The 24,478-nt window shown below is 40.7% G+C and overlaps 1 protein-coding gene across 2 annotated transcripts; it reads left to right on the top strand.

Annotated features, from left to right (window-relative positions):
- The first annotated feature begins 49 nt into the window (after positions 1-49).
- Positions 50-23,622, top strand: RMND1 (required for meiotic nuclear division 1 homolog). 2 transcript variants are annotated; one of them, XM_071549318.1, is made up of 12 exons: positions 50-133; positions 2,956-3,470; positions 8,025-8,133; positions 10,955-11,030; positions 11,351-11,390; positions 14,809-14,909; positions 16,151-16,257; positions 18,214-18,278; positions 19,170-19,246; positions 21,118-21,238; positions 21,978-22,094; positions 22,350-23,622. In XM_071549318.1, the coding sequence occupies exons 2-12, from the start codon at positions 2,970-2,972 to the stop codon at positions 22,380-22,382; spliced, it is 1,347 nt and encodes a 448-aa protein (XP_071405419.1). In that variant the 5' UTR covers positions 50-133; positions 2,956-2,969; the 3' UTR covers positions 22,383-23,622. The 2 variants fall into 2 exon arrangements, with proteins under 2 accessions (XP_071405419.1, XP_071405420.1); XM_071549319.1 differs by lacking the exon at positions 50-133 and adding an exon at positions 1,466-1,611.
- Positions 23,623-24,478: the final 856 nt, after the last annotated feature.

Here is a 24,478-nt window from a genome sequence, read left to right on the forward strand (position 1 = left end):
TGGCGCGCGGGCCGCGCCCCGCCGCGCGGCGACGGACGGGCGGGGCGTGCGGGCCCGCGCGCTGGCGGGGCCCGGCGGGCGGTGGGCGGGGCCGCGGCTCGCGCGGCGGAGAGCGGCGCGCCCCCTCCCCCAGGTCAGTGCTGGCGCGCGGCGGCGGCGGGAACCGCCTCGCCCCTCCCGCCGCGGCGGAGGCGGCGGCGGGAGCGCGCGCGGGGCGGGGGAGGGGAAGGAGGGCAGGGCAGGGCCGGCGGCGCTGCTGGTGCCCTTGGCGGCCCCGCGCTGCTGTCTGGGCTGCGGCGGGTGCCCGCGCCGGGGCAGAGGGGGTGTGCAGCCTCTCCGGGACACCCTCGGGGCGGCGGGGCCTGCCGCTACGCCCGCGGCGGCGTGTGGACGAGCCGAGGCGTCCTCGCCCGCACCTCCCGCCGGCTCCGATCCCGCCGCGGAGGGAGGGCCCCGCGAGGTTCCCCGTGAGGAGGGGGCAGTTTCGGGGCGAGCACGAGCCCTGCCTGCGTGTGAGGGGTGTTTTCCTATCCCGGACCCCCTCCTGCCCCAGGCCGGCGCGGGGCCGCCCCCCCGGTGTGTCCCCCCCCCCCCCCCCCCCCCCCCGCGCGCTGGTGCCTCGAGTGCCTCGGGTCGGTGGTGACGCAGCAGCGGCGGAGGTCGCGCGCTGCGGGTCGGGGTGGGTCGGGTCCCGTCCCACCCCCCACCGCGCGGGGGCGCGCGCTCCGGCGGCAGTGCCACGTGCGTCCACCGGGGGCGCTCGCGCCTCGACGGCCTCGCTCTGCCTACGGAGGCGGAGCGGCCTCGCCCTGCGATTGGCCGCCCGCCCGCCCCGCCCGCCCCAGCGCGTAGCCAATAGGAGCGGTGCGCCCGCTCGCCTCCCCCCGCGCGTGCCGCAGCGGCGCTCCGGGGGCGCGGCCGCCGCTTCCCTGGGGGAAAGGGGCGGGAATGCGGGGGCTGGGAAGGGGCGGCGTGTCACGGCACCGGCTCCTGGCGGAGCCCTGGGGCGGGCTGGGGGCATCCGGGCTGCGGGGGCTGGGCAGAACTGGTCTGTGCCGGTCTGGTCCGTTCGCCGGCGGGGCGGGCCCGCCCTCGCTATGCACGTCGGTGTCTGTTCCCAGCGAGCCGGGCCCGGCAGCGGAGGCAGCGGGCGGGGCTAAACTGGGACGTGCACTGAAGGGACGTTGGAAAATAGATCCCAGTTCTGTGCACGCTGCTCGGAGCTGGGTCCTCTTGCCCCGTTCTGGCCGCCCTTCATCCCGGTCTTTTCTTGGATTGCTCTGTGCCGCTCGTTCTGGCTCAGTGCCCCTGCTGCCGCCACAGGCTTAGGCCCCTCAATGGAATTCAGCCCATATGATCTCTCTTTTCTTGTCACTCGCTCTGAACCTGTACAGTTGAAAAATCATCCCTGGCGTCATTGATTCGGAATGAGATTTTTTTGGCTAGGAAAATAAGGATTTACTTGGCATTTGGGAGTCTCTGTCTTGCCACTTACCCCGCGGTGCTGCAGACTTCTCCCCTTGCCCTGGCTCTCCACCACCTTGGCCTGCAGTTGCTGAGCTTTGTTTTTCAGATCTCTTGTTTATCCTGAGGTAACAGGCCTTTAAAAAGGTAAATGTACCATGTCCTGGGCGAAGCCTTCTGCGTTGCTTTTTAAATGCAGAAAAAGTTTAAAATAGTAATTGGTTTATAAGTACACCAGTAACAGATTTCTGAATTGGGCAGGAATGTACAAGTGAAGAGCATATAAAGATAAAGTTATGCCCAAGATCATTTACTTATTCTGTGGTAGCCTAAAAGTGGTTTATGTCCTTTCTATTTATCTACTTACTTAGTTTTGATTGTATGCCTCTTTCACTAGAATTAGTAGACTCCCTTTCCTTGAAATTATGTCTGAGTGTGGTTTGGTGAGGCTTTTTATGCATTGTGATAACGTGTAGCTGTCCTTGTCAGGATGGAGAGCTTGTTCCATGGCACACACCCCATGATTTGCTCTCACAAGAAAGTGGTTATTTGAAGCATTATGTTAAATGCATTTGTGGTATTGGAGATGCTCCTTTATTTTTTAAAAAAATATTCTGATGGGCAGGGGATTTTTTGAACTATATGACTTAATGACATTTTGTTATTAACTTGCTGAAGATGGATTTTATGTCACAAGGGAAGTTAAGAGAATCAGCTGGGGGCAGGCACTTGGCACAGGATTTTTCAGCAAATGAAACACACCCACTGAGGCATTCAACCTGCTATTTGTGAATACTTTTAAAGTTTATTTAATCAGTTCATACAACGTAGCATAAATGTGATAAGCTTGCTCTTAGTCTGAAATACCAGAGTGAGAACACTGTTGTGTTTTCAGCTGCATGGGTGGGTCTGCAGGCAGGCTTTGTGGTCCCTGCCGCGACAGGATGTGCTGGCAGGAGCAAGGCTGTACCTCGGCTCTGTTCTCTCACTGTAGTCAGGGCAGAGACAGGGCTGGATCTGTACTGGGCTGTTTGTGACACAGCAGTTAGAGCTGATGCTGAGCAGTGCGTGTATTCTGTAGGTGAAATTCCTATGCAACCACATAGTAATTTAATTGTTGTTTTTATTATGTATAACACAGTGATTCACAGAGCGTAATGTCCTCTTAAAGGTGTGTGTTTGCTTGCTCATTGAGCAGTGGGGTTACTGAGAGTGCAGGCTGCTGCACTGAATGACCAGCAGAAGAAAAATATGCCAGTTTTCATACTGACATAGTTCTTCTTTTTTATCACGTGTCGCAGGCACACAGCTCAGTGTTGTGTTTTGTTCTTGGAGTATTTCCATAGGGTCCAAAAAAGCTGTTTATGCCCACCAATGTCATGCACTTAGGCATCCATGCAAAAGTAGTATGGGTTGCCTTTCAAACAAGAGAGAAATAACATTCTTTCTTTCCAAAATGTTAATGGATGATTTTGTTTGTTTTTAATACAGTTCAGAGGGAAGAAATGAGACTGAAACTTCTGCGCCTTCAGACTAGATCTTTCCACACTTTAACAACAGTATGGCAATGCCAAAACTTTAACAAAACTGGATGTCTGCTATTAAAGCTGGATAATGAAGTTGTCAGAACAGCTCACAGAACTGCAAAGTCTTGGAATTTGTATTCTCCAAAAGTTGCATTCCCTTGGTTGACAAGTCGATGTGTGCCAGTCAAGAGCTGCCAATTCCTGCAGGGATATGTATCCACTTTGGGAAGAAGTGTTTATTATCAGCGTGGGGAAGGGCTTTTTCCATCCTGGAGACGTTTGGGTGTGATGATGACAGAAAACTACAGGCTCAATACAGAGCGTATCAAAAAGCTTAGGAACACACCATCAAGATTTTACGCAGTTGTATCAGCTGGTAAAATTATTCCAAAACACGGTAACCAGCCGGTTAAGAGGCCACCAAAGGCACCGCGGACCAAGCAACCATCCAGAACAAACCTGCCACTCTCAGACATGGAGGTGATGTAGAACATTTACAGTCTATGTGACATTAAGGGAATGCAACATTGTAATTTACATTCAGACTGGGGTTTAGGTTACATTTTAATGAAATTAACATATTTATATGGTGAAAAGGATTTCATTATTGAAGTATCCAGGTGTTGAAGGATACAGGTGTTGGAGCTCTGCAAACAGAAGCAAGCTTGATAGAAATTAGTCTGGTATTTTTAAGGTAAAATGGAAGTTTACTAACAGTGTGTAAAACAAAAGTGGAGGGAAGATAAATGGTTATTATCAAGTGAAAGAATAAAATCCATTAAAAGTAGTTCCGATCAGTGCTCTCAAATCGCTTGTAATATTGAGAGACAAAGTTTACCTTTCAGAATAATTTAACGTTCCTAATATATCACTGCTTGTCCAAATCTATCCAGTTTTAAGGCTTCACTCAAACAGAAATAAAGGTGAAAGTAGTAAAAAGTACAAAGTTTATATTCAGATTAAGCTTCAGATGGGACATAGACATGCAGGAATAGCCTGTGTTACTTGAGAAAAATTATTCCATGTGTAGAAATAATATGTTAATTTCCAGACTCCTAGGTCTGTTGCAGAGGAACTGCAACAACAGTTTTAGATAACATGAGATATCATGAAGTGGAAGAGTGCATACTGGCACCTCTGTCTCCTTAAGATAGTTCTTAGTCAAGGCAGGCCTTATGTATACTTGAATGATGGATATCCATGGTGGATCCTGGTGAGAGGAACGTTACTGTTCTGTTCAAGTTACAACAACTGAGTTCCAGGGTGTTAGTAAAATAGTATGATAGATGAAATTGAAATAAGCATTGTGCCTTTGGAAATAGCTTCCACATTGCAAAGTATGTCTTCTACATGATCTACTGAATGTGAGCACAGCAAAGTTTTGATGCTTGCCTTACCATCTAAGCTTCTGCTTAGTATTTTATGTGATAAGCATGAGTATGCCTTTGTGTGAAGAGTAATAGTCAGTTTAGTTCCCACTTGTATTTTCACATTGCTTTGAAAGAGGAAAGTGAAGCATCTTAGTCCTGAAATACCATGTAATGTTTCTAGTTTTTTAGTCCTGCTGTGAGATTACATTCAGATTTCGATTTTTTTGGTTTGGTTGATTTTTTGTTTGGGTTTTTTTCTTTTTTTGGGGTAAAGTGACAAAATTTTTGAGGCTTTAAAGTGACAGCATAGAATGCAAAGTTTGTCAGAATGCCAACTTTGTTTGACATTTTCATGCATATGTGTAAGCTAACAGAAACATTTGCTATTTTTTAGTAAATCCTGTGTGAGTTTGTCGGATATATATCCCTGTCTGCAAGGGTACAGAAAACTCACCTTGACTGCAGGCTGACAGTATTTTGGAATCAGGGTTTACCTGTTCGTGTATTTCTTTATAGCTGTGTAGCATAGACAAATAACTTACAGACATGACTGATTTCTATGAGATCAATACAACTAGCACAAATGGAGAGTCTCTGAAGGTTTTTTCCACGTGCCATCCATTTTTTCTAAATCCAAGTGTCACAAAAAAAGCTGATCTTGTCTTCTGTGCATGTTTGAAGGCAACCAGGAGCCCTCTACTATTGCAGGCTCTATTGCCAGGGCAGTTTCCTGGGACATCTCCTTCCCAGCTTGCCTCTGGAGACAGTAGTTGTAGACCCACTTCCGAGGTTCTCTGTTGGAGGAACCGCAGCGATCTCTGGTGTTTTCTGTCTGGGACAGCCTGACAGCTGACACCTTTCTTTTGCAGAGAATGACTTCCTTCCCACCCTTCCTCAGCACTGGTCTTCCTGTGTTTTTACAGACAGAGTGCTGAGCACCAGCAGTGATAAATTGTTGTACAACCAGTTTTTCAGGCTAGATGGAGGAGCTATTTCAAAGCAGTTAACTAGTTTAGTCAGTCCATCAGTGAGCAGTACCACTAGTTAGTTAATCTGTAAGGTCTGATGGCATGAAAAGCCTCTGAGCTGGTTTTTAATGCTATAGATGTATAGCACAGAAATAGCTTGAAATTCAGGCAAAGATGTAGTACTTACTAGACTTTAGGTAATTCCTGTGGCAGTATGAGAACTAAAGTTCATCCTACAGGGGTTTTTTCTTAAAAATTTATGCATGTGTAAAGTGTAAGGGATGGACTAAGGAAAATTAGGATTCCACGAGCCATGAGTTGTTGGGGATGTGATGATACAGCAAATGAGCTGTTGAGATACTTCAATGTCCTTGGGAGCAGCTGTCCTGTGTGGTGCTCAGAGTAGAATCTTAGTAATGTCCAAGCTGGAGGCGAAAAGGAGGACAGTGGTGAGGAGCTGGGGTTGCTTTCTAGCATCAGTACAGGTGCTGTATTCTGGATTTTTTGAAGTTTGCAGGTGAAAGTGATGTAGCAGAAACCATGACATTAAAGTTGATCAGCCAGATAACACCTCTATTTTAGGATGAGCTGAGTCACTGATGAGCGTAGATTTATATAGCTGTATCTCACCAACAATCATGGGAATTTAGGCACTCAGAGCACCTCTGGGACACATATTTTAGGTGTCTTAATTTCAAATTATACCCAATCCAAATGTTCTCTATCAAACAAGATTTTAATAAAAAATATAAGTGAAACAGTACATTGTAACAAAACCAAGCAAACTACTTTGTGTATCCAAAATGCTTGTTTGGCCATGTAGCTTAACAGGAAACTACTGGTTCTAACAAAATGTGAAATCTTTGCATTGAAACTAAAATTGCAGCAGTAAGACTGAAAGTCAATTCTGTAGTGCATTTGCCTTGAAAGGAAGAATAGCAAAAGTAATCACAGAATCGATTGTGTTGGAAAAGACCTCTGAAATCATCAAGTCCAACCCTTGGTCCAACTCCAGTCCCTTTACCAGATCATGGCACTCAGTGCCATGTCCAATCTCAGTTTAAAAACCTCCAGGGACGGTGCATCCAACACCTCTCTGGGCAGGCCATTCCAATGCTTGATAAACCATAGGAATCATAGAGCAGGATAGATTTTCAGATTGTGTACTAACTGGAAGATTAGTTTGCTCCCATAGCTCTTGACAAAAGTGTTTCATGGCAGAGCATGTGTACTTCTGATCAACAGAGTCTTCTGGAACAATCTTTAGGTTCAGATACATGATTGGCATTGGCAATTTAGAGATTGAGAGTGGATTTATACAGATGAAATTGTGATACCGCAGCTTGATGCTGCAAGGGAACTCAAAAAATGTAGTTCTCTTTCACTGTTAAATTAGGCTTGTACCACAATTGTGAGAATATACCCATAAAATTACTCTCTCAATATTGTACTTACTTTTAAAGCTTATTTTCTGTTAGTGGTTGCTGAATTAAGGTGATGTGTAAGTGAAGCTTTGGATGTGATAACAGAACATTGACATTAAAAAAGAAGTCTAAATGTGTGGTTGTGAATCTGATGACTGGTGACAGCCCCCTGCAGGGAGCAAAACATGTCTTAAGCCTTGCTGTTTGTGTGAGTGCTGCAAGGATGTAATTTGAAGTTGAAATGTATTGTGGATCTAAATGCCTACAGATGAGTACAGTTCTATTGTTTATTTGTTGTTAGTTACATACCCATTTGTATTACTTACAAAAAGCTGTAAAGTGACTGATCCACAGTGAGACATTGTTTTCTGGATATTATCCACTACACTGTACTGAAAAACATTACTGTAGGATGTACATCAGAACAAAGAATTACACTTCAAATGAGTGGTAGAATTTGCAAATCAGTTTCATGCAAGTTGTTTGATAACTCAAGAAAATCTTTACACAGATGATTTTCTGATTTCTTTGCCATGCATGAGTTTATATCTCCTTGCAAGTCAGCATCATTTTCCCAGTTATTTGTTTGAATGTGGCATTTTAGTTATTTAAGGTTGTGGATTATTGAGACAAACTCTGGCTGTGGTGGTGTCATCCCTGGCGTCAGATGAGACCATGTTGTTAGTGCAGGATTCAGCTCAGGGCAGAGGAAGGGACATGGCAAAGGTGCAGCACCTACAACTGGCTGGGAAGAAGTGTGATGGACTGTGCTGTAGTGGCTCATACCCTGGGAGTACCTGAGCGTGGGGGAACATGTTTGTGCTTGGAGCTTCTGCTTGATAGCAGACTGGGATAGTTGAACTCCATTTATCTTTAAAACATGGCTGTTAAAATTGGTTTGGGGGTACCTTGCCTCTGGTTTCAGTGGTGAGCCAGGTATGTCTTCAGTCATGGGATGGAAGAGCAGTTAAAGCATTTGATTGGCACTCAGGGAAGAAGGGTTTCCTTTGTGGCTTTGTCACAAAGTTTTTTGGTACAACTTAACATGTGTCACCTGGATTGTTCTCAAGTGTGATTTGCTTTCCCACTTAACAAGGAGCAAGTGATCTTGTTGGTATTTGTGCACCAGGTGGACAGCACAGCAGTGATAACGTAGAAGAGAGTGCATAAATGAAAATTGTCACTCTTTTAATAAATTTCAGGCAGGCAGTTGTCTTATTAAGATCTTGCTTCAGCCTTGCCCTAACTCAAATCTTTATTCCTTTGGCACAGAATCTGATGCAGTGCACAGCCTTTGCAACAGCAGATGAATATCATCTTGGTAATCTGTGTCATGACCTGACTTCACATGGATATGTTGAAATAACAAGTTTGCCTAGAGGTAGATTTTTGAAATGTATTAAAAGCAATGTTATAAAAATGTGGGTGAGGTATATAATTTTTGTAACTTTATGTATTATTGTTCTGGTAATACCCTGGAATATATCATACTGCCTAGAAGAATACTGCTTTGCTTCAAGATTCCATTTGCCAAGAATTCCCCACAACTAAACCTTTCAGAGTATCAATATGACCAGTACTTGCTGTTACCCTCAGATTTTTCCCAACATTACAATTACACTGGAAGTATTGAAAAATTACATGCATGCATGAGAAATAACTTTGGACATTTACTGATACAGAGAATTTCTATAGAAATTTACTAACTGAGAAAATTCTGAATGTTTTATTTTAATTAATCTTTCAGTAGGGAGGTGGTGCAGTGCTTCAGCTGTCAAAACAAGTTTGTCATTTGAAGTGTTGCATCTTTCCATACCCATATTTCTGTTACTGTAAATCACAGAGGGTTGCAGAGGAAGGCATGCAAGAGAGAATCTTAATGACTAAGCAGAATGAAAAAGAGACATAAATGCTTAACTCTGGTAAAGACAATGCTGTTGACAGTTTTTTTTATTGGGCCAAGTATAACCTAGCAATTGTTGAATGCTTCACTTAGGTAGGCTTCAGCAAAATAATTGGTTCTGGTTTCCATACAAAGTACCTCTAAAGACTGGAGAAAGTATGGCTTGGAAATAGCTGAAGTGTAATGCAAGAGAAAAACAAATGGAGCTTTTTATAGCCTAAGGAACCTTATGCTCTGGAGCAGCTGTGATTTTCATATGTCGGCAGTAAAATGCCTTTTTTTTTTCTTTGAAAGAACAGATTATATGAAGCTAAGAGAAGGACAAACAGAGTTTATGGGCATTTCAGTAGGTGTTGTCAAATACCTCTCTGTCTCCCAAACAGTAATCTAAGTGCAATAATACTCCATTCTCCTTCAAACACAAGGTTTACTCGTGATTGTCTTCTTCAGAAAGATGAACAGGAAAGACAAGGTCCACTAGAATGTAGGCTTCATGCGCGTTGTAGTTTCTTTGTATTGAAACCAACCCTGGTTTCACAGCTTTGGCATAGAAACCTTGTACCACCCTCAGCATGACTGTGAATTAAAAGTTGATGGTATTTTACCATGGAGTATGAGTGCCAGTTCTTTAATTTCTTGGTGGTGTTTTTGACTCCTCACAGTAAGTACTCTGTTTATCAAAGGTTTTGAGGAAGTAAGGATTAAAGGATGTTGGACTGTGCCAGCAGATCTGAAGTGTTGTGGTCATTGGCATGTGCATGTAGCAGCAGTTGCTTACCAAGCCAAACATTAAATCTTGGAAAAGAAAAAAATAAATATTAGCACATAGAAATCTAAACCAGCAATTATTATGTGGATTTGTTACTTTGTAGTTTTTTCCTAAGCATTATTCTTGGTTTTGACCTCTTCAAAAACGTTTTAGAGGCAGATCTTGTACCTCCACTTAATGTGGACCAAATTGTCTTTAATTGTGTATGTTTTGGCTGTAGTGGACAATGGATGGTATTTGAAAAGACAAATGAAAAAATACAGGCAAATGTTACTTCAACAGTGAACTCAAATTTCACACGTAAAACTTGCTCTAGTGATTGATCCAATGTGTTTCTGAACTGGAATAGCAAGTCAAAGGAAAGTCTTTAAAGGGCATATACAGACCAATCGTGTGGTCTCAATTCAGGTACTAGGAAGAGTATCTTCAATACTTGGTCATCTGCCTCAGTTTTTAGCTGGCCTCTGCGGCTTGAGCAGTAAAGGTGGAATTTGTACAAAGACAGAATTTGATACCTTGTTACTTGACTTGTGATCTTCTTGCAAAGGAGTTCAACGTTTTAAGGCTTAGGTGTTAGGCCTCAAAAAATCTTTGCCGAGTTTGACTTTATAGTAGGAGTAGGGGGTTTTTCTGGTCTAACTTCCACTAGTCCTGCAACAGAATGAGTCATGCTGGAAAGTAAACTTTTGTGTTTGAAACCACATCACGACTTCTAAAATTTTATCTATATCTTAGCAAGTAGTACAGTGGAGGAGACTTGCAGAAGAAAAACCAAAGCCATTTTGAGAACCCAGCATCCATATTTTTTATGTTTGGGGGCAGTCTATTTGCACTAGCTCTAGTCTGGTCCTTTGTAACAAATGCCCTGTTACTGGTTGGAGTACCTCAGAGGCATTTTTGGAGCTACTCTTTCAGTTTAATTTAATGCAAAACCCCCTACATTGTGTGTACTATTCTGTAATGCACATCAGAAGGGTGGTAAAGGAGGGTGGGCAGAAGATTTGCTTTAAAAGCATGCTTCTGATCTGAAGGGAAATGCAGGTGCACACTCTCCTGTCTTGGGGGTTCACTCTTTCTAGTTTCTGACTGGCAAAGCAAAGTCAGCATGATTTGAGTGCAGATTAGTCCCTTAGTGTATAGAGAAGAGAAAGATCTGGGCAAGCAGATTTAAATGGTAATTTCTCCACAACTGTGGGCAACTTCGTAGTTCTCTCACATTGCATGTCCACTTCTGTATTCTGTGCCTGGTTATCTACTAGTCCTGCATCAGTTTTATCTTAAGTCTTTTGTTCTTTGAAGCTGTTACGTTTCATTAGCTGAACATTCCAGTGGAGTTCACAGTAGAGGCTGAGTCTGTCTAGAGTGTGTCACTTCAGAGAAGCTGTGTAGTTTGATACTGTAGCTGTTTGCTGCCAAGCATTTCCATCAGAAAAATAAAATATGGCACTGACTGATGTGTTAGTATGTAACTGTTGAGTTATATGTATGAAGTTTAGAAGTTTGACTAGTTGTTCATTTATTTCAAACCAGATGCTGCAAACGTTTTGGTGGTCAGTACTGACAAATCTGCAAAAGAAGATGATCCTGGAATGATTTTTTTCTTCAGGTAAGTTGTAAATCATGTTCAAAACATTGTTATTAATAGTAGTGGTGTGAAGGAAGTAGTGCAGCTTGCTAGATGAAACTCAAGGAATAACTGTCGAGTCTGAATGATTTTTTAAAAAATCATTTCAATGGGTAAAAAGTACCTTCTCAAGTTTTTTCATTGAAGTATAGTTTAAAAGCAACTATTATATAGTTTCTGTGAGGATAGTATTAGGTTTCTTGGTTCAAAATGACAAAAATTGCCACTGTACAATTTCAGTATAGAATAAAAATACATTTAAAACAGTATGATTATACCTCAGTTTCTCCTTGAATTCACAGGGAAGGGGCTGTTGTATTTTGGAATGTGGAAGACAAAAGTGTAAGTAAAGCAAAACTGTTAGTTAAAATTGCATAAGCAAGTGTTTTGTCAGTCCCACAAAGCTCAGCATGCTTGGGGGTTCTTTGAGAGCTTGGATCTTTCCATGAACTAAAAAAACCTCATTTATTCTTCTCCTTATGAGTGCAGGTTCTTGGGTTCTACTGCCCTCAAGTGTGTGGGCTGCTGATATACCCACCTTTGAAACTCATATACTTAAGGCAAAAAATTTGAAACCCTCATCCAGTGAGACTGACAAAAAGAAAATTCTTGCAGCTCTATATCATGAAAAAGTAGATCAGAGAAATCAATCTGAGAAAGGTACTAATGTAACAGAAAATGTGTTAAAAGGATCATTCTGTTCTGTTCCATTTTAAGTCAAAACTATTGTTTGTATAGCTTTGAAAGAGAAAAAAAATTGTAAACAACTCTTTAATACTGTTCTGTGTTTCTACCAGTTAGCAGCTTACCTGAAGGAAGTTTTTTATTGGTTGGTATAATTGTTAAATATGTTGATGTTGAACTGGCGTATTCTTTGTGATAATTTTGTGATATTTGTTGACCAAGAAGGGTCTGCCAGAGGCATATCTATTTTAATGAAAATATATATATATAGTAATTTAATATTTTTAATGTATTTTTATTAATGTTAAATGAAACTGGATTTTAGATACAAACAGTATTGGTCTTATCTGTAGGCAGAGTATGTGAAATTAAGTGATATAGTAGATGATACCAAGACACACAAAGTTCACAGGATTTTCATTAAGGTAAATGAAAACACAGAGCAGTTGTTTCCGGACGTGAACAATTTCTGGATTCAAGTTCACTTTTTCTGTTTCAGACCTGAAATGTTTCTGATTTCCTGTCTGTTTTGGGGGTGTCAGTATATCAGATGTCCTACAAAAAGATAATAGTTCTCCCTTCAAACCTTGGCTGTAGCACACTTACAATGCAATGGCTGTAACTGCGCTACTACGGGCGGTCCCGTGGTGTAATGGAGAGCACTCTGGACCCTGAATCCCAAGGTCCTGAGTTCGAGTCCCAGTGGGCACCATCCCCTGGCAGTTCAATGCCTCCCTGCCATCCCATCCCGTCACATCTCGGATGCTCAGCAGGGTCAGCCCCAGTTAGTACCGGGTGCTGTGACGGTCCCGAGGACTTCACTGTCACTGTCCAAGCTCGCTCGGCCGTGGCAGATGGACCTCAGGACTTAAAGGGTGGGGCCAGTTCTGTGCACGCTGTGCCTCACCTAAAAAATCCACTGTGCAGGCTGGAAGGGCACACCCATGTGGGGAGAGCCCTTCCCAAATCTGCGTTTGTGAAGTCTGGCCATACAACTACACTACTGATTCACAGGTATTACTGAAGACGAGCTGACTTAACTCATGATAATCTTTGAGTTGGACACCTCAAGCCCACTGGAGTACTCTGAAAACTCTCATCTTGTTTTATGTGCTTAAGTACCTTTGAAAATTTGATACCAGGTTTCCTTGTCAGTGCTACTAATAACCACAGTTGGTCCCTTGCTAGCTTGATTTTTTTCTGCTTATTGAAATCATAGTCAAAGTTTTAACTGCCAAACAACTTGCTCAACTAGAGGAAGTGATTTTACACACATGTTTTAATGAACTGAAAGGAAAGGAAAAACACCCCAGACTGGTCTGTAGAACAGAAACTGAAAGTAATTCAGTAAAACTGAGTGTAGAGTATCACTGTGAATGGACAAAATGGCTTTTTAGAAGTACACCAGAATCACTAGGAGAAGAAAAACTATTTTAAACTAATGAACACTTAACAAACAGGAGAAGTAATAAATACAGACTGATCACAAAAAGAAATTTAAAATATAAAATACAGTTTTCAAATACCTAAGTAGGAAGGTTGTACAACAACTTCTCTACCAAAAAAAGCAAGGGCAAAACACAAAGCCAACTTTAAGGGGTTTTTTAAAAAGGAAGTTGTGTGACATAAGCGCCCATAATAGCAAGAGTTTGCATCTAGTGAATCCAGAACATTTCTTTTAATAAATTTTACTGTCACTGCTAGTCCCTTCTGTAAAATTAGGCTGGGCCTAGAAGCAATGTGCATTTCTGAACTGTTCCTGGACACAGCTTGGCTGGTTGGCTGGAGTGACTGGCCTAAAAGCAGACACTTTCTTGCCTAAGAAAAATGAACATAAGTTTTCACACCCTTTTATACCACAAGACTTGAGTTGTATGGCAAGTGAATAGTTACAATAATAGTGAATTCAGGATTATGAAGCAGCTGCAGCTGTAGCATTGGGGCTTTTTTATTCAGTGAAAAATGTTACTGTGTCTTGCCTTGATAGGCAGTATCACCAAAGCCTTTGAAAGCAATGAAGAAAGCTAGCACAGCAAAGAAAATCCTTCTTGCAGGTGATCCAACAGATTATTTTCGAATACTTAACCTGGAGAACATGCTCAGTGAAAAATTTACTAGTGTACAGTTTGTGCTGAAAGATTGACTATTATTTTTTATTTTGAGGAAGAGTGTTTCTTAAGTATGACTTAGTAGAAGATCGAACTCTAAAGAACTTGGGCATCAGAAGTGTGTTGTGGTTTTGTGGTTTGGTTTTTTATTGGCTGTTGTGTAGCTAAGTGCCTTTTAAAAACTTGTAGGTAAGTGCTCTTTTTAGTTCAAAATTTGTTCTAATTGCAGATGATTTTTATGAGGGGAGCCTTGTAGTGCATAAAAAGGAACAAGGATGAGGGATCCTACGTCAGATGTCCGAGGAGAAAGTTTTGTGAGAGAAAAGGCTACTTTATTCCTGCATCAGGTTTTAGTGTACTGGAGAATAAGAGAACAGTGAGATTGCTTCTGCAAGTAAAATTGCATATTTAACTGCTTACAAGGTTGAATGTGGCAGCTGAAGCAATTTTTCTAGATTTTTGTAGTGTTAAAGGATTTCTGTAATACAACCCAACCTCTGGTAGCTGAAACAATACTATTGATTTCAGCAGCAACCAGAAATAAAACTATTGATTTAGCAGCAAACTAGTCATTTTATCAGAAACAACCACTTGATGCACTTATCCTAAAGATTTTCCATTCCCATACTCAGACATCTGCCAAAGTCTTGTACAGCTCATTATTTTAATACTGGATACATCCATATTGTGCTTACTATGCCTGTGGTTAATCCTTACCCTGTTTCATGTGTGCAGACAATAAATGACATTTTATTCTTTCCAGATTCCTTTCAGTTGTTCATAGTTCCAAATTCTTCTGAAGCTACAAATAGTTTCAGAAATAAACTGTGTTAATAATAACTTTATTATTTAGCACACCTCTTCATTGTTATTTAAATAACTTCAGCATGAAGGTTGCAATTACCAGCCTGCATTACCAGTCATAGTATACTGCATGGTAACTGTTGCTGCAATTGTCTCTTTCTTAGATGAAGAATATCATGCGAGTGCTGGAACAGCATGAAATTCAGCCATATGAAGTTGCACTAGTCCATTGGGAGAATGAAGAGATGAGCTACAGAATAGGAGAGTAAGTATCTTCAGGCATTCTGTACATAAAAGCTAATAGACACCTCAGCTAAATTCCAGCAAGAGCAGCGAGTTAAAATATACTGGTCCTTACACTTTTTTCAAATGGGTAAAATAAGGAAAGAAGAAAACAGTAAATCTGAATTGACAAATTTTGCTGTACTGCTAAACTTGCAAGCAATGGCCTTAGTGATTTGCTTACGCTATAGATTTTGTAAATTAAGAAGCTCTGTGCCCACACAACTGATGGTGTTCTTCAACAGTCCTGAGCAGGAACTATGTACTTCACAGGAACAAAAACTAATAAGCATTATTGAGACAAGTCTGATTTTAAAGAGGTTGCTTTCCTTATTGCCCTTGAGGTTCACATACAAAGATGTAATCCTGCACAGGCTTTACTTCCTAGGAAAATTATGACTTGAATACTGTGTAAAGATAAGCCTGGCAAGTTGTCTTTCCTTGTTAAATAATGTTTTTTCATCCTGGGGAGAAAATGATCTCTGCAGAAATATTTCTCAATGAAAATGATTATATAAATTACCTGTAATTTTCCAACAGCACCAAAGAACCACTCCTAGACAGGACACTGTTAACACTAGAGACTGAACTAATGAGGTTTAGCTTATTTAAGGTAACTTAATAAGGAGACAAGTCTGTGTTTTTTCCTGGCCATTTGAAAACTGCATGTACTATCCTATTGTGTAATTTGTGATTCTTGACATATTTCATTGTGCTTATGCAAGTTTCCTAGTGAGAGTGACATGAAAAACTGAATGAGTCTTATGCCCCCTTTTCTTTGCTACTTGCCCCCTATGCAGTAGAGGTTTATGGGAAAGTAACATCATAGTGGAGAGGGAGTGATATTGGTAACAGTGACAGCAGAAAAGGAAAACAAACAAAGTTAATGGGAGCTAGAGAAAAAGAGATAGGCCAGCATCCTGCTTACTCTGAATTATCTGTGTATGCAGTAATTCTGTAGTTACCACCACAGCTTGTTAGACTTCCATTTAAACTAGAAAATGTGTTCATAATATTAGTGTTAGACTGAAGAACTAAATTTCAGTCATTTGTTTTGGTTACTGTCAGATTGAACATGAGTGAAATGCAAGGATGATAGCCATACAGATATGGCACACTTCACATAAATAAACAACCAAACCTTCCTTGCATTGTTCATTATTCTTTAAATGTTCCTTTGCTGGTGATTTAGTCAATGAAGATGCTTCAATCTTGTTTTAACAGAGGTCAGTCAAAGCTCCATAAAGGACAAATCATTTTAAATTCTGAGCTGGATAGTGATGAAGTTGTTCTGCAGAAATTTGCCTTTTCAAATGCTCTTTGTCTTTCTGGTAAGTTAATATTGTTCATACTATGAGCCCAGGCTACACATTTTGTGAAATGTCATTATGAGTGGGACTTTTATAGCAACAGGTTGGAGAAGACCTGGTGTCTGGTTTAAGCCAACTGTAAAGAGTGATTATGCTTCAGTGAGAGATGTTTTTAATGTTTTTACCATGTTTTCTAAAAAATAGAATTGCCTTATTCAATATAAATAACTTTAAATATGAACAAAGCATATCAATAAACATGCTTTGCAAAAGATACATTCTACTGAGTATCCTGTTCACCACCCTTCAGAAGTATCCTGGGATAATGACTGATAAAGACCAATATTAGAAACCAACCAGTAATCTTGCATAATTCATCCTGACATTTCCTCTGACAGAGAAGGCCGGATTCCAGCCACAGAAGTGATGAAGAGCAGCAATTCTCAGGTGTAGCAGTAACAGATACATGGGCTACAGTCACAGATGTTTTCCAGGTTTATTAACCATGGTAGGGGACAGTGGGATGCACTGCAAAGGGTTCAGGCTCAGCAGTGGTTCTGCTGCTTATGGAAATAACAGCTCTCAGCTGCTTCAGACCTTGAATGATGTCAGAAGTGGGAGCACACACAGCAGCAGTTAAGGCTGTGCTCGGAAAGGCCTTCAAAGGAAATCTGGTCTGTCTATCCCTACACCTTTAGGGTAACTTACAAGATTTCAGTAGTATTTGGGGAAGTGCACCTTTACACAGGAGGAGAGATAGCAAGAAACAGAATGCAAGTTTTTGAAGTGCTACACCATTTGATCAAGGAGTGCAGTGTAACTAAGTGGTTCTTGACTGTCTATGGAAGAGCTGTTGAGAAAAAGCCTATTGTTCTCTCTAGTTTTCCTATTCATAAATCCACTGTATGGGAGAGTAGTGCCATATAAAAGGGAGCAAGCAATTTATTCCCAGGGGATAATTGGTACCAGTTTATGTTAGTGTGAGACATGCACATCATAAAGGAAAACAGTTCAATAAAAATAAAGTATGCAAGTATAGCCCTAAGTGAAATGTACAACACAGCAGAAACCAGCTTCTGTCAAATAATGGGTGGTAGCTGAAATGCTTACTGGCTATTTTTTCACAGGCTAAATTAAACATCTTTTAAGTTGGTGACTTGGATCAGACTTCTGTGTTCAAAAGATCAGTGTGCAAAATGCTCATCACTGGATTTACTGTCAGTGTCCTAACCAGATGCTACTAATCAGTTACTACCACGAAAGGGTTCATTCAGACAATTAATGATTCATTTTTTCTGGTTGAACAGGGTTATTTTTTTTTATCTGTTGCTACTTCATTCTTGTCTGGTAATCCGTGGCTTAAAGAACAAGGCCTGAGTTACATCATCATCTTGTAGAAACACCTCTCCAGGCTCAAGCTGAGGAGTAGAATTTGTGTTGCCATTGGCTGTGCTGAACTTAAGCTTTGATGGAAGTTACATCTTCCATAAACAGTACACTCACCTAAAAAGAGAATGGGAAATTGCTTAAGTTTGAATTTAGCTTTATCAAGTACAGGTAGAATGTCTGTACAAGCTAAGTCTCTGTGGAAGGAGCACGCTGCATCAATACTGGACAAGTGGAGAATGAGAGCTGTGTAGGACACTAGAAATGCAGTGGAGGCTTCACACAGTAGAACACTGAGACACAGAACTTTTGAGCTGAAGCAAACTTCTCCAGGATCTGAACGGATCATTTGGAGAAGGAAGTTTTGGTGAAGGTGAAGGTTGTTCTGCATGCAGAGCTGTGTCAGCACTCAGCCCAGATTTATGTATTGATACAGGAACAGTGATTGTATAATACAAATGGTAACTTGCTGCAAATAACTTTGTAAGCACAGACATGTCCTGAAGCAGCCTGTTGGCAGATTTAAAGTTAAAATTACTTGAAAAATATATACCTCTCACAGACTTCTGCTTTGTCACCTCTGTGTTGCAGTAAAGCTGGCTATTTGGGAATCCTTATTGGATAACTTTGTGGAATCTATCCAGTCAATTCCTGAGGTGAGATCTTGTTTGTAGCCCTCCCCTCCTTTTCTCCTGTGCTTTGTAAAAGATCAGTCCAGATCTGAGAATATGGAAAAACCAATTGAATGCTTAACACATTTGGTGGTAAAGCCATCAATGTAGAGAAGCACAGAACATCTGCGTAGTGGTGGGACAAGAAATCATGAATCTTTAAAGGACTGGGAGTGGGGTTCTGCATTCTAGTAATGTTTCCCATGTTGTGTCACCTGCCACTGGTGAATGCATATGCGTGTCAGGACAAGCAGCATTTAAAAAATCTGGCCAAGCACAGTGTGTGGCAATTTGAGATGAAAATCATGTACCCTAACTTGAATATAATTAAGAGTTTAAGTAAATTAGTTACACTACAGTTTTTCACAAGACTTAATTATAAGTACAAAGCCCATATGATATCATGTATAAAAATGAGATTCATAGGGTTCAAAAGAGAAAATGTTTGGTTTATTATTTTTATACAAAGGAAATAAATGGTAATATGCTGATTGTTGTTAGGAAAATGTCTACAGAAAGGCTAAGTAGTGGCAAAGTAAAAGAATGCTGTCACGACTTTAAAATAACAATAGTAGGAAGAAAAAACAAATGATCTCTTGTTCAGGAAATGATTCATAGAATATGCTCCAGGATTTTGTATAGATACTGATGACATACTCAGTGATTTATTGAAAAGCCTGGATGAACAGTTGCATGGTGATATTCTTAGAAAGCTAGTAAGCAAGGCACTAAGAAAACAAAACTAACATGTTAATAAGGACAGTATACATTGAGATCTTAACCCATATTCATACTTCAGGCTGTGTAAAACTCTGAACTTCTTAACTACTAGTACATGTTACTTTATCAAGCAGTGACGAACTTCTTACTTTGCAGATTCTAAAGTCGCGAAGGAAGGTAAAGCTCTCGCATGCAGATGTGATGCAGAAAATTGGTGAACTCTTTGCACTAAGGTAACTTTTCTGGTTACCCCAACACATTGTATTACAAAGAACTTAAAAATTTTGTTGTGTGTGATACCAAAACACACACTAAAATAGAGTGCGGTGGAATAGAGTGCGGTGGGGCAGGGTAGGGGGGAATTCCTTCAACCTACTCTTGACTGGGGACTCTGCTGTTTACGTCAGTCAGAGGACCCCCTGGCTCACCAGTCACACTATGGCACTTCAACTACAGACAGGCATTAGGCAGTATATCATAAATGACCAAATTGCAGACCCTTCTCCCTCCCCAGGTCCAGCAATGCATGTCTCTTAACTGGTAATTACAGTAGATACTAGAGCATGTGAAGGATACTGGAGGAAAGACAGGTAGGTAGATCTTCTGTGAGTTCTGGTTTTCCCTTGACTTACTGAGAAACCACTGCTAAAATGTATGGATTTAATGGTTTTTCCTCCCTCAGGTGAAATTTGGCCATTAATAATAAAGAGCATTACATACATTGCATACAGACACTCTTTAAAAAAAGGAAAAAAACCCTCAAAGATAAAATTAAAAAGCAATTCTTGTTTTAAACATTGAGGTTTTATATTCTTACTTGAAGGACTGTTCAGAAATAAACAGTGATGTTCCAAGTATCCAAAGGTTTTATTTTCGCAGTAGGCTGAAGGCAGGAGATGTTAGCTCTTCGCCTTTAGGATGCTGTTTTGCCAGGGGATAAGGGTCAGCACAACTTTAAAGAGTAAGTGTATAAATTTAGTGCAAAACAGCAAAGAATTACAAAAGAAGCAAAGAATTATAAAAGACTAAGCTTAGCAATGCACCCTAATCATTACTACAAAGAGTGTCTATAGTGATTAAGAAAGATACATCACCAGTTATGTCATTAATACATTCCCACCATCCAGACCTGCCTGTCAGCTGGGGAGCCCTGATCACAGCAAAGGGTCGGAGAACCACTCCTGGTAACTGGAAATCCCATGCAGTGTGTCCACTCGTGGGTGAGGTCTCCATATTCGCTGTGGAAGGGTCTGGCTTTTATATTGTTAAACAAACAAATTTACATCACTTATTCAGTGTGGAAAATATCTGACTTTCCTTTCTCCTTGGTTTTTACCCAGAGCCTGGACAGGGCTTTAGAGGAAAATCAAGGAGTCAGTTTGGACAATCCACTATTGAATGAAGCCAGCTCTCCTCTTCCATGGCCTTGACTAGCCATTAAATACAGTTAGATAGATTCATATCTCATTAATGAACAAATACTAATCTTCCTAGTAAGTGAATACCAGTATATCTTACTAACAAGCATACATATTTACACAGGTGTAGTGTTACGTGTTTTACTAAGGATTACACAGAATTTTGGCTAATAAGCAGATACATGGCTAAATACAACATTAGGTTGGAAGGTTCATCTAGAGATCAACTATGGCTCAGGGCCTGTTCAGGCCTCAGCACTTCAGATGCTGAGACTGTAGCCTGGTTCTGAAAGGTGTGCTGTGCTCACACATCGAGCATGCAGTACCAGTCACATCTAGTTTTTAATTTGTGTAATGCTTCAGTGAGCTATTACCATAGTCAAGGACTTCTCTGAAGGTATCAAAAATTAAGGAAGGTGACAGGTTGAGGATGCAATGTTGCCATAAGGCAAAAGTCATTTATGTTCAAAAGTGTTGTACAGTACAGTATTCCCAGAAAATTTTCAGAAGATGTGACCAATTTTAAACAATCACTGCAATTGTATTTTTACTATGAAAGGAGATTCTTCACATATTTGACTTAAAATTATAGCAAAATTTTCCTATTTCTTTTGACTGCTATGTAAGTATTTGCTCTTATAGTCATCCAAAGGAAGCCTGAATTACAATAGTACCATTCTTTTTAGACACCGTATAAATTTGAGCTCAGACCTGCTAATAACACCTGACTTCTACTGGGATAGAGAAAAACTGGAAGAGCTTTATGACAAGATGTGCCAGTTTCTCAACATTAATCGCAGAGTTAAGGTAGGTGTCTTACTGTTACAAGAACTTTCCACACTCAGTCATTTTTGGCTCAGCAGGGTCACAAGACTGCTCTGTGAATGTCTGTTTTTAACTGCACAAACTAAATGAATGGTAGGATCCTATGCACTGTCCCTTTTTCCATGTGTTCATAGCCCATTCACACCTTTATGCAGTTTAGGTTAACCTGCCACGCATGAATGGATTGCATTTTTCTGAGCCCCTAAATTAGACTTGAAGGAGTTATGAGATTTAATTATTCTGAAATGTGTGCAAGAAAACAAGTTAAAAAATGAGATGTGAAGCATTGTTCTTACTGACATGGTCATTCAGCTCAGTTCTTAAAGGGCATCATAATGCTTACTGCAGAAGCACAAAAACTACCTGTTTTGGTGGTACAGCAGCCTTACGTATTTACTTTTGAGGTCTTCCAAAAAGCTGCATCATCTTTTGCTTGTGCCTGTTTTCATGGGTAGGTATCACCCAGGAGCACTTTAGTACCTGCAGATGTGTATCTAGACTTGTATTATTTTTGTGAACTATTGAAGTAAGAAGGCTCATTTATATTGAAACTTCCCTTGCTTGTGCATGTGCCCTTACAGAACTTTGTATTGTATTTTGCAGAGGTGTTAACAGCTTTCTAGTTCTGTTCAATGAACCCTTTTGTGGAGTGTGTTCCTGTATTTAGTGATCTCATTCCATTTCTGGAATTCAGATTTTCCACGTTTATAATTGCTTTCAGGTAATGAATGAAAAGCTTCAGCACTGCATGGAGCTGACAGATCTAATGCGAAATCACCTGAATGAAAAGCACACTCTGCGCCTTGAGTGGATGATAGTGATACTCATCACCATAGAGGTTGGTAGAGTTTCTTTCCACTGCCACACTGAACATACAGTAACAAGTGCAATTTATATACTTCATAATTTGAGAATTAAGATTATTTTAGTAATGTGATGTGCTGTACAAGGCGATTAGTCTTCAGTTCTTTTCAAGTAACTTTTCAAATTGTAGCTACAGTTATTTTTCAGATTATCTGATTTACAGTGTAAGCTGGTTTAAGAATTATTCAATCAAATAAAAATTCATATCACTGTGTTTGCTGTTTTCCAGGTTCTGTTTGAACTTGCAAGGGTAGTTTTCTGATGACAGAAGAAACCTGGGAAGAAAACTGACAAAACCATTAAGACCATACAGCCTGGAAGAATTCTGTCATAGCCTTCGGGAAAACAGTGAAATTCTGACTCTTGATAAATCTGTAAATCTTGTACTCAAATTAAAAAAAAAAATTCAGTCTGTGAACATTATTTCCAGCTGCTGTACTAGTGATGTTAGAGAGGTCTTGATCAATGAATGTGCTAGTGTAAGCTGAGACCCATTTTTAGGGGAAATTTTCTAGTACTTTAGTATTTCTTGTATTAAATTGGTGAAGGATTCTACTGCCTTGTCCTCTTGAAAACTGAATGGATGCTGAGTACTTTCCTACTTTGTGCATTTCTGACTGATGATGTTTTCCCTCATTTTCCCCCACTCCTTCTTGTACAGGCTGTCCCAGGCTTGGAAATGGCATTACTGTTTGTTCTCCACCTGGCACGATTTTAATATATGTGGCAGGTATATTTATGTTCTAAGGTATTTCCATACTTGTATGGGAATACATTTCATTATGTTTAGTACTATTTACATTATTTTTTTACATTTAGTATTCATATGAAAGGGGAATGAGTTGATCTTTTTCTGAGGTCACAAGAACCTGTAGCAGAATAATCAACTAAAGTAAGATTCACAGAATTTCTCTGCTCACCTTACCACGCTATCTGATTTTAACCAGTACAAGTTGCAAGGAGTTAGCATAGGTAGGGTAAGACATCTTAATTATCCTCTAAGGTAAAAGTTTTGGCGGTTTTTATTTTATAAGACAAAAACCTTTATAACAAAACCCTAACCCCCTCCTCCCACTGCATTTTAGTGTAATACTTAACATTCAAGAACATAAGTTCTCATTCATCTCACAGTTCATGTTTCATTATTTCCACTAAATTGCTAAAATGTAAATTTGCAGACCAACTGTATCTATCAGTTAAAGTGCTTTTTAATGAAATTATTGGAGGACTCATGCCTATTCTTTAAAAGCATGAAGTGTCCAGGCTTGATGATCTGAAGCATTCTGTTCCAGGACTGTAAGAGCTACCAACACCTCAAAACAAGAGAAGCACAGTTGCTTTTGAAACTAAATCAGTTTATCTTGATGCTAACATCACAGCCACAGTTACTTTCTCTGCTTCTTGCCAAGCCCCCAACCCCATTTACCGTGTTGAGAGGTTAGTCACAGCCTTTTTAAAAAACCTTCAGTAAAGCCTTATTGTATGTTAAAACTTTGTATCCATTTTTGTCACAGTATACATACTGGCAGCTGCATCCAAGCATGAGGGGCTTTTGTTTTAGCAATTTAATGCCATAATCTGTGTTATCCTCACTCTGTTATACGTAGAGAAGCAGACTGGGAAGTTGAGTGCACAAGAACCTAAGGAGCTTTCAGAAGACAATATACACAAAGAGCAGAGCCCTCTGCAACCATGCTGATGTGGGAAACTCCCCGCCTGCAATCCCTGCTTCTGTTTCAAGCTGGAGATTCTGCAGGGAGCCTGTGCATGTGTAAGCATGGCCTGACCACGAGGAAGTTTTATGGCAGAGGCAGGATGAGTGTCCAGCAGCAACACAAAACTGCCTTAGCTGTGAGAACATACCCATCTTTCACCTGCCTCAGCCACCACACACCTTTATAGCAAAACTGAAAACAACTATTGTGACTACACAGTTTGCACAATTTGAGTCTTCACCAAATGGGTCTACTCTTAACCAGTACAGGTCACCTGAGGGAAAGAAAAAGAAAGATGCAATAGCAATAAATACAGAACACACAAGGAGAACCAGAGAGGAATCTTGGTAGATCCAGAAATCTAAAATTTTAACCTTTTTTAACAAAATTAAGACTGATTGACAAAATTCCATTCATATGGAACCTTGTTAGACCATTCTTTATAAGAATCCCAACTGTACAGACTGCTGCTATCTGTGCTTTTTCTGCTACATGAGGCAAAGGACACTTACAGATAATTTCTTTGGCAGATCTGCTAGGAAGTTGTCACAAGAGTAGCTACTTGGTTGAGAGTTGTGACTCCTGAATTCTAGTCCCATTTTCCTGGGGTGACAGCACTAGTGGCTACATTCAGCCCCTGCTC

The sequence above is a fragment of the Pithys albifrons genome, chromosome 2, assembly GCF_047495875.1.
Source record: "Pithys albifrons albifrons isolate INPA30051 chromosome 2, PitAlb_v1, whole genome shotgun sequence".
NCBI classification, from domain to species: Eukaryota; Metazoa; Chordata; class Aves; order Passeriformes; family Thamnophilidae; genus Pithys; species Pithys albifrons.

Excerpts from the sequence above, each read along its gene's own strand:
- RMND1 (XM_071549318.1), top strand. The coding sequence starts at position 2,970 with ATGAGACTGAAACTTCTGCGCCTTCAGACTAGATCTTTCCACACTTTA. Across the intron at positions 18,279-19,169 it reads CTATCCAGTCAATTCCTGAG|ATTCTAAAGTCGCGAAGGAA; the intron begins GTGAGATCTTGT and ends CTTACTTTGCAG. Across the intron at positions 19,247-21,117 it reads GGTGAACTCTTTGCACTAAG|ACACCGTATAAATTTGAGCT; the intron begins GTAACTTTTCTG and ends CATTCTTTTTAG.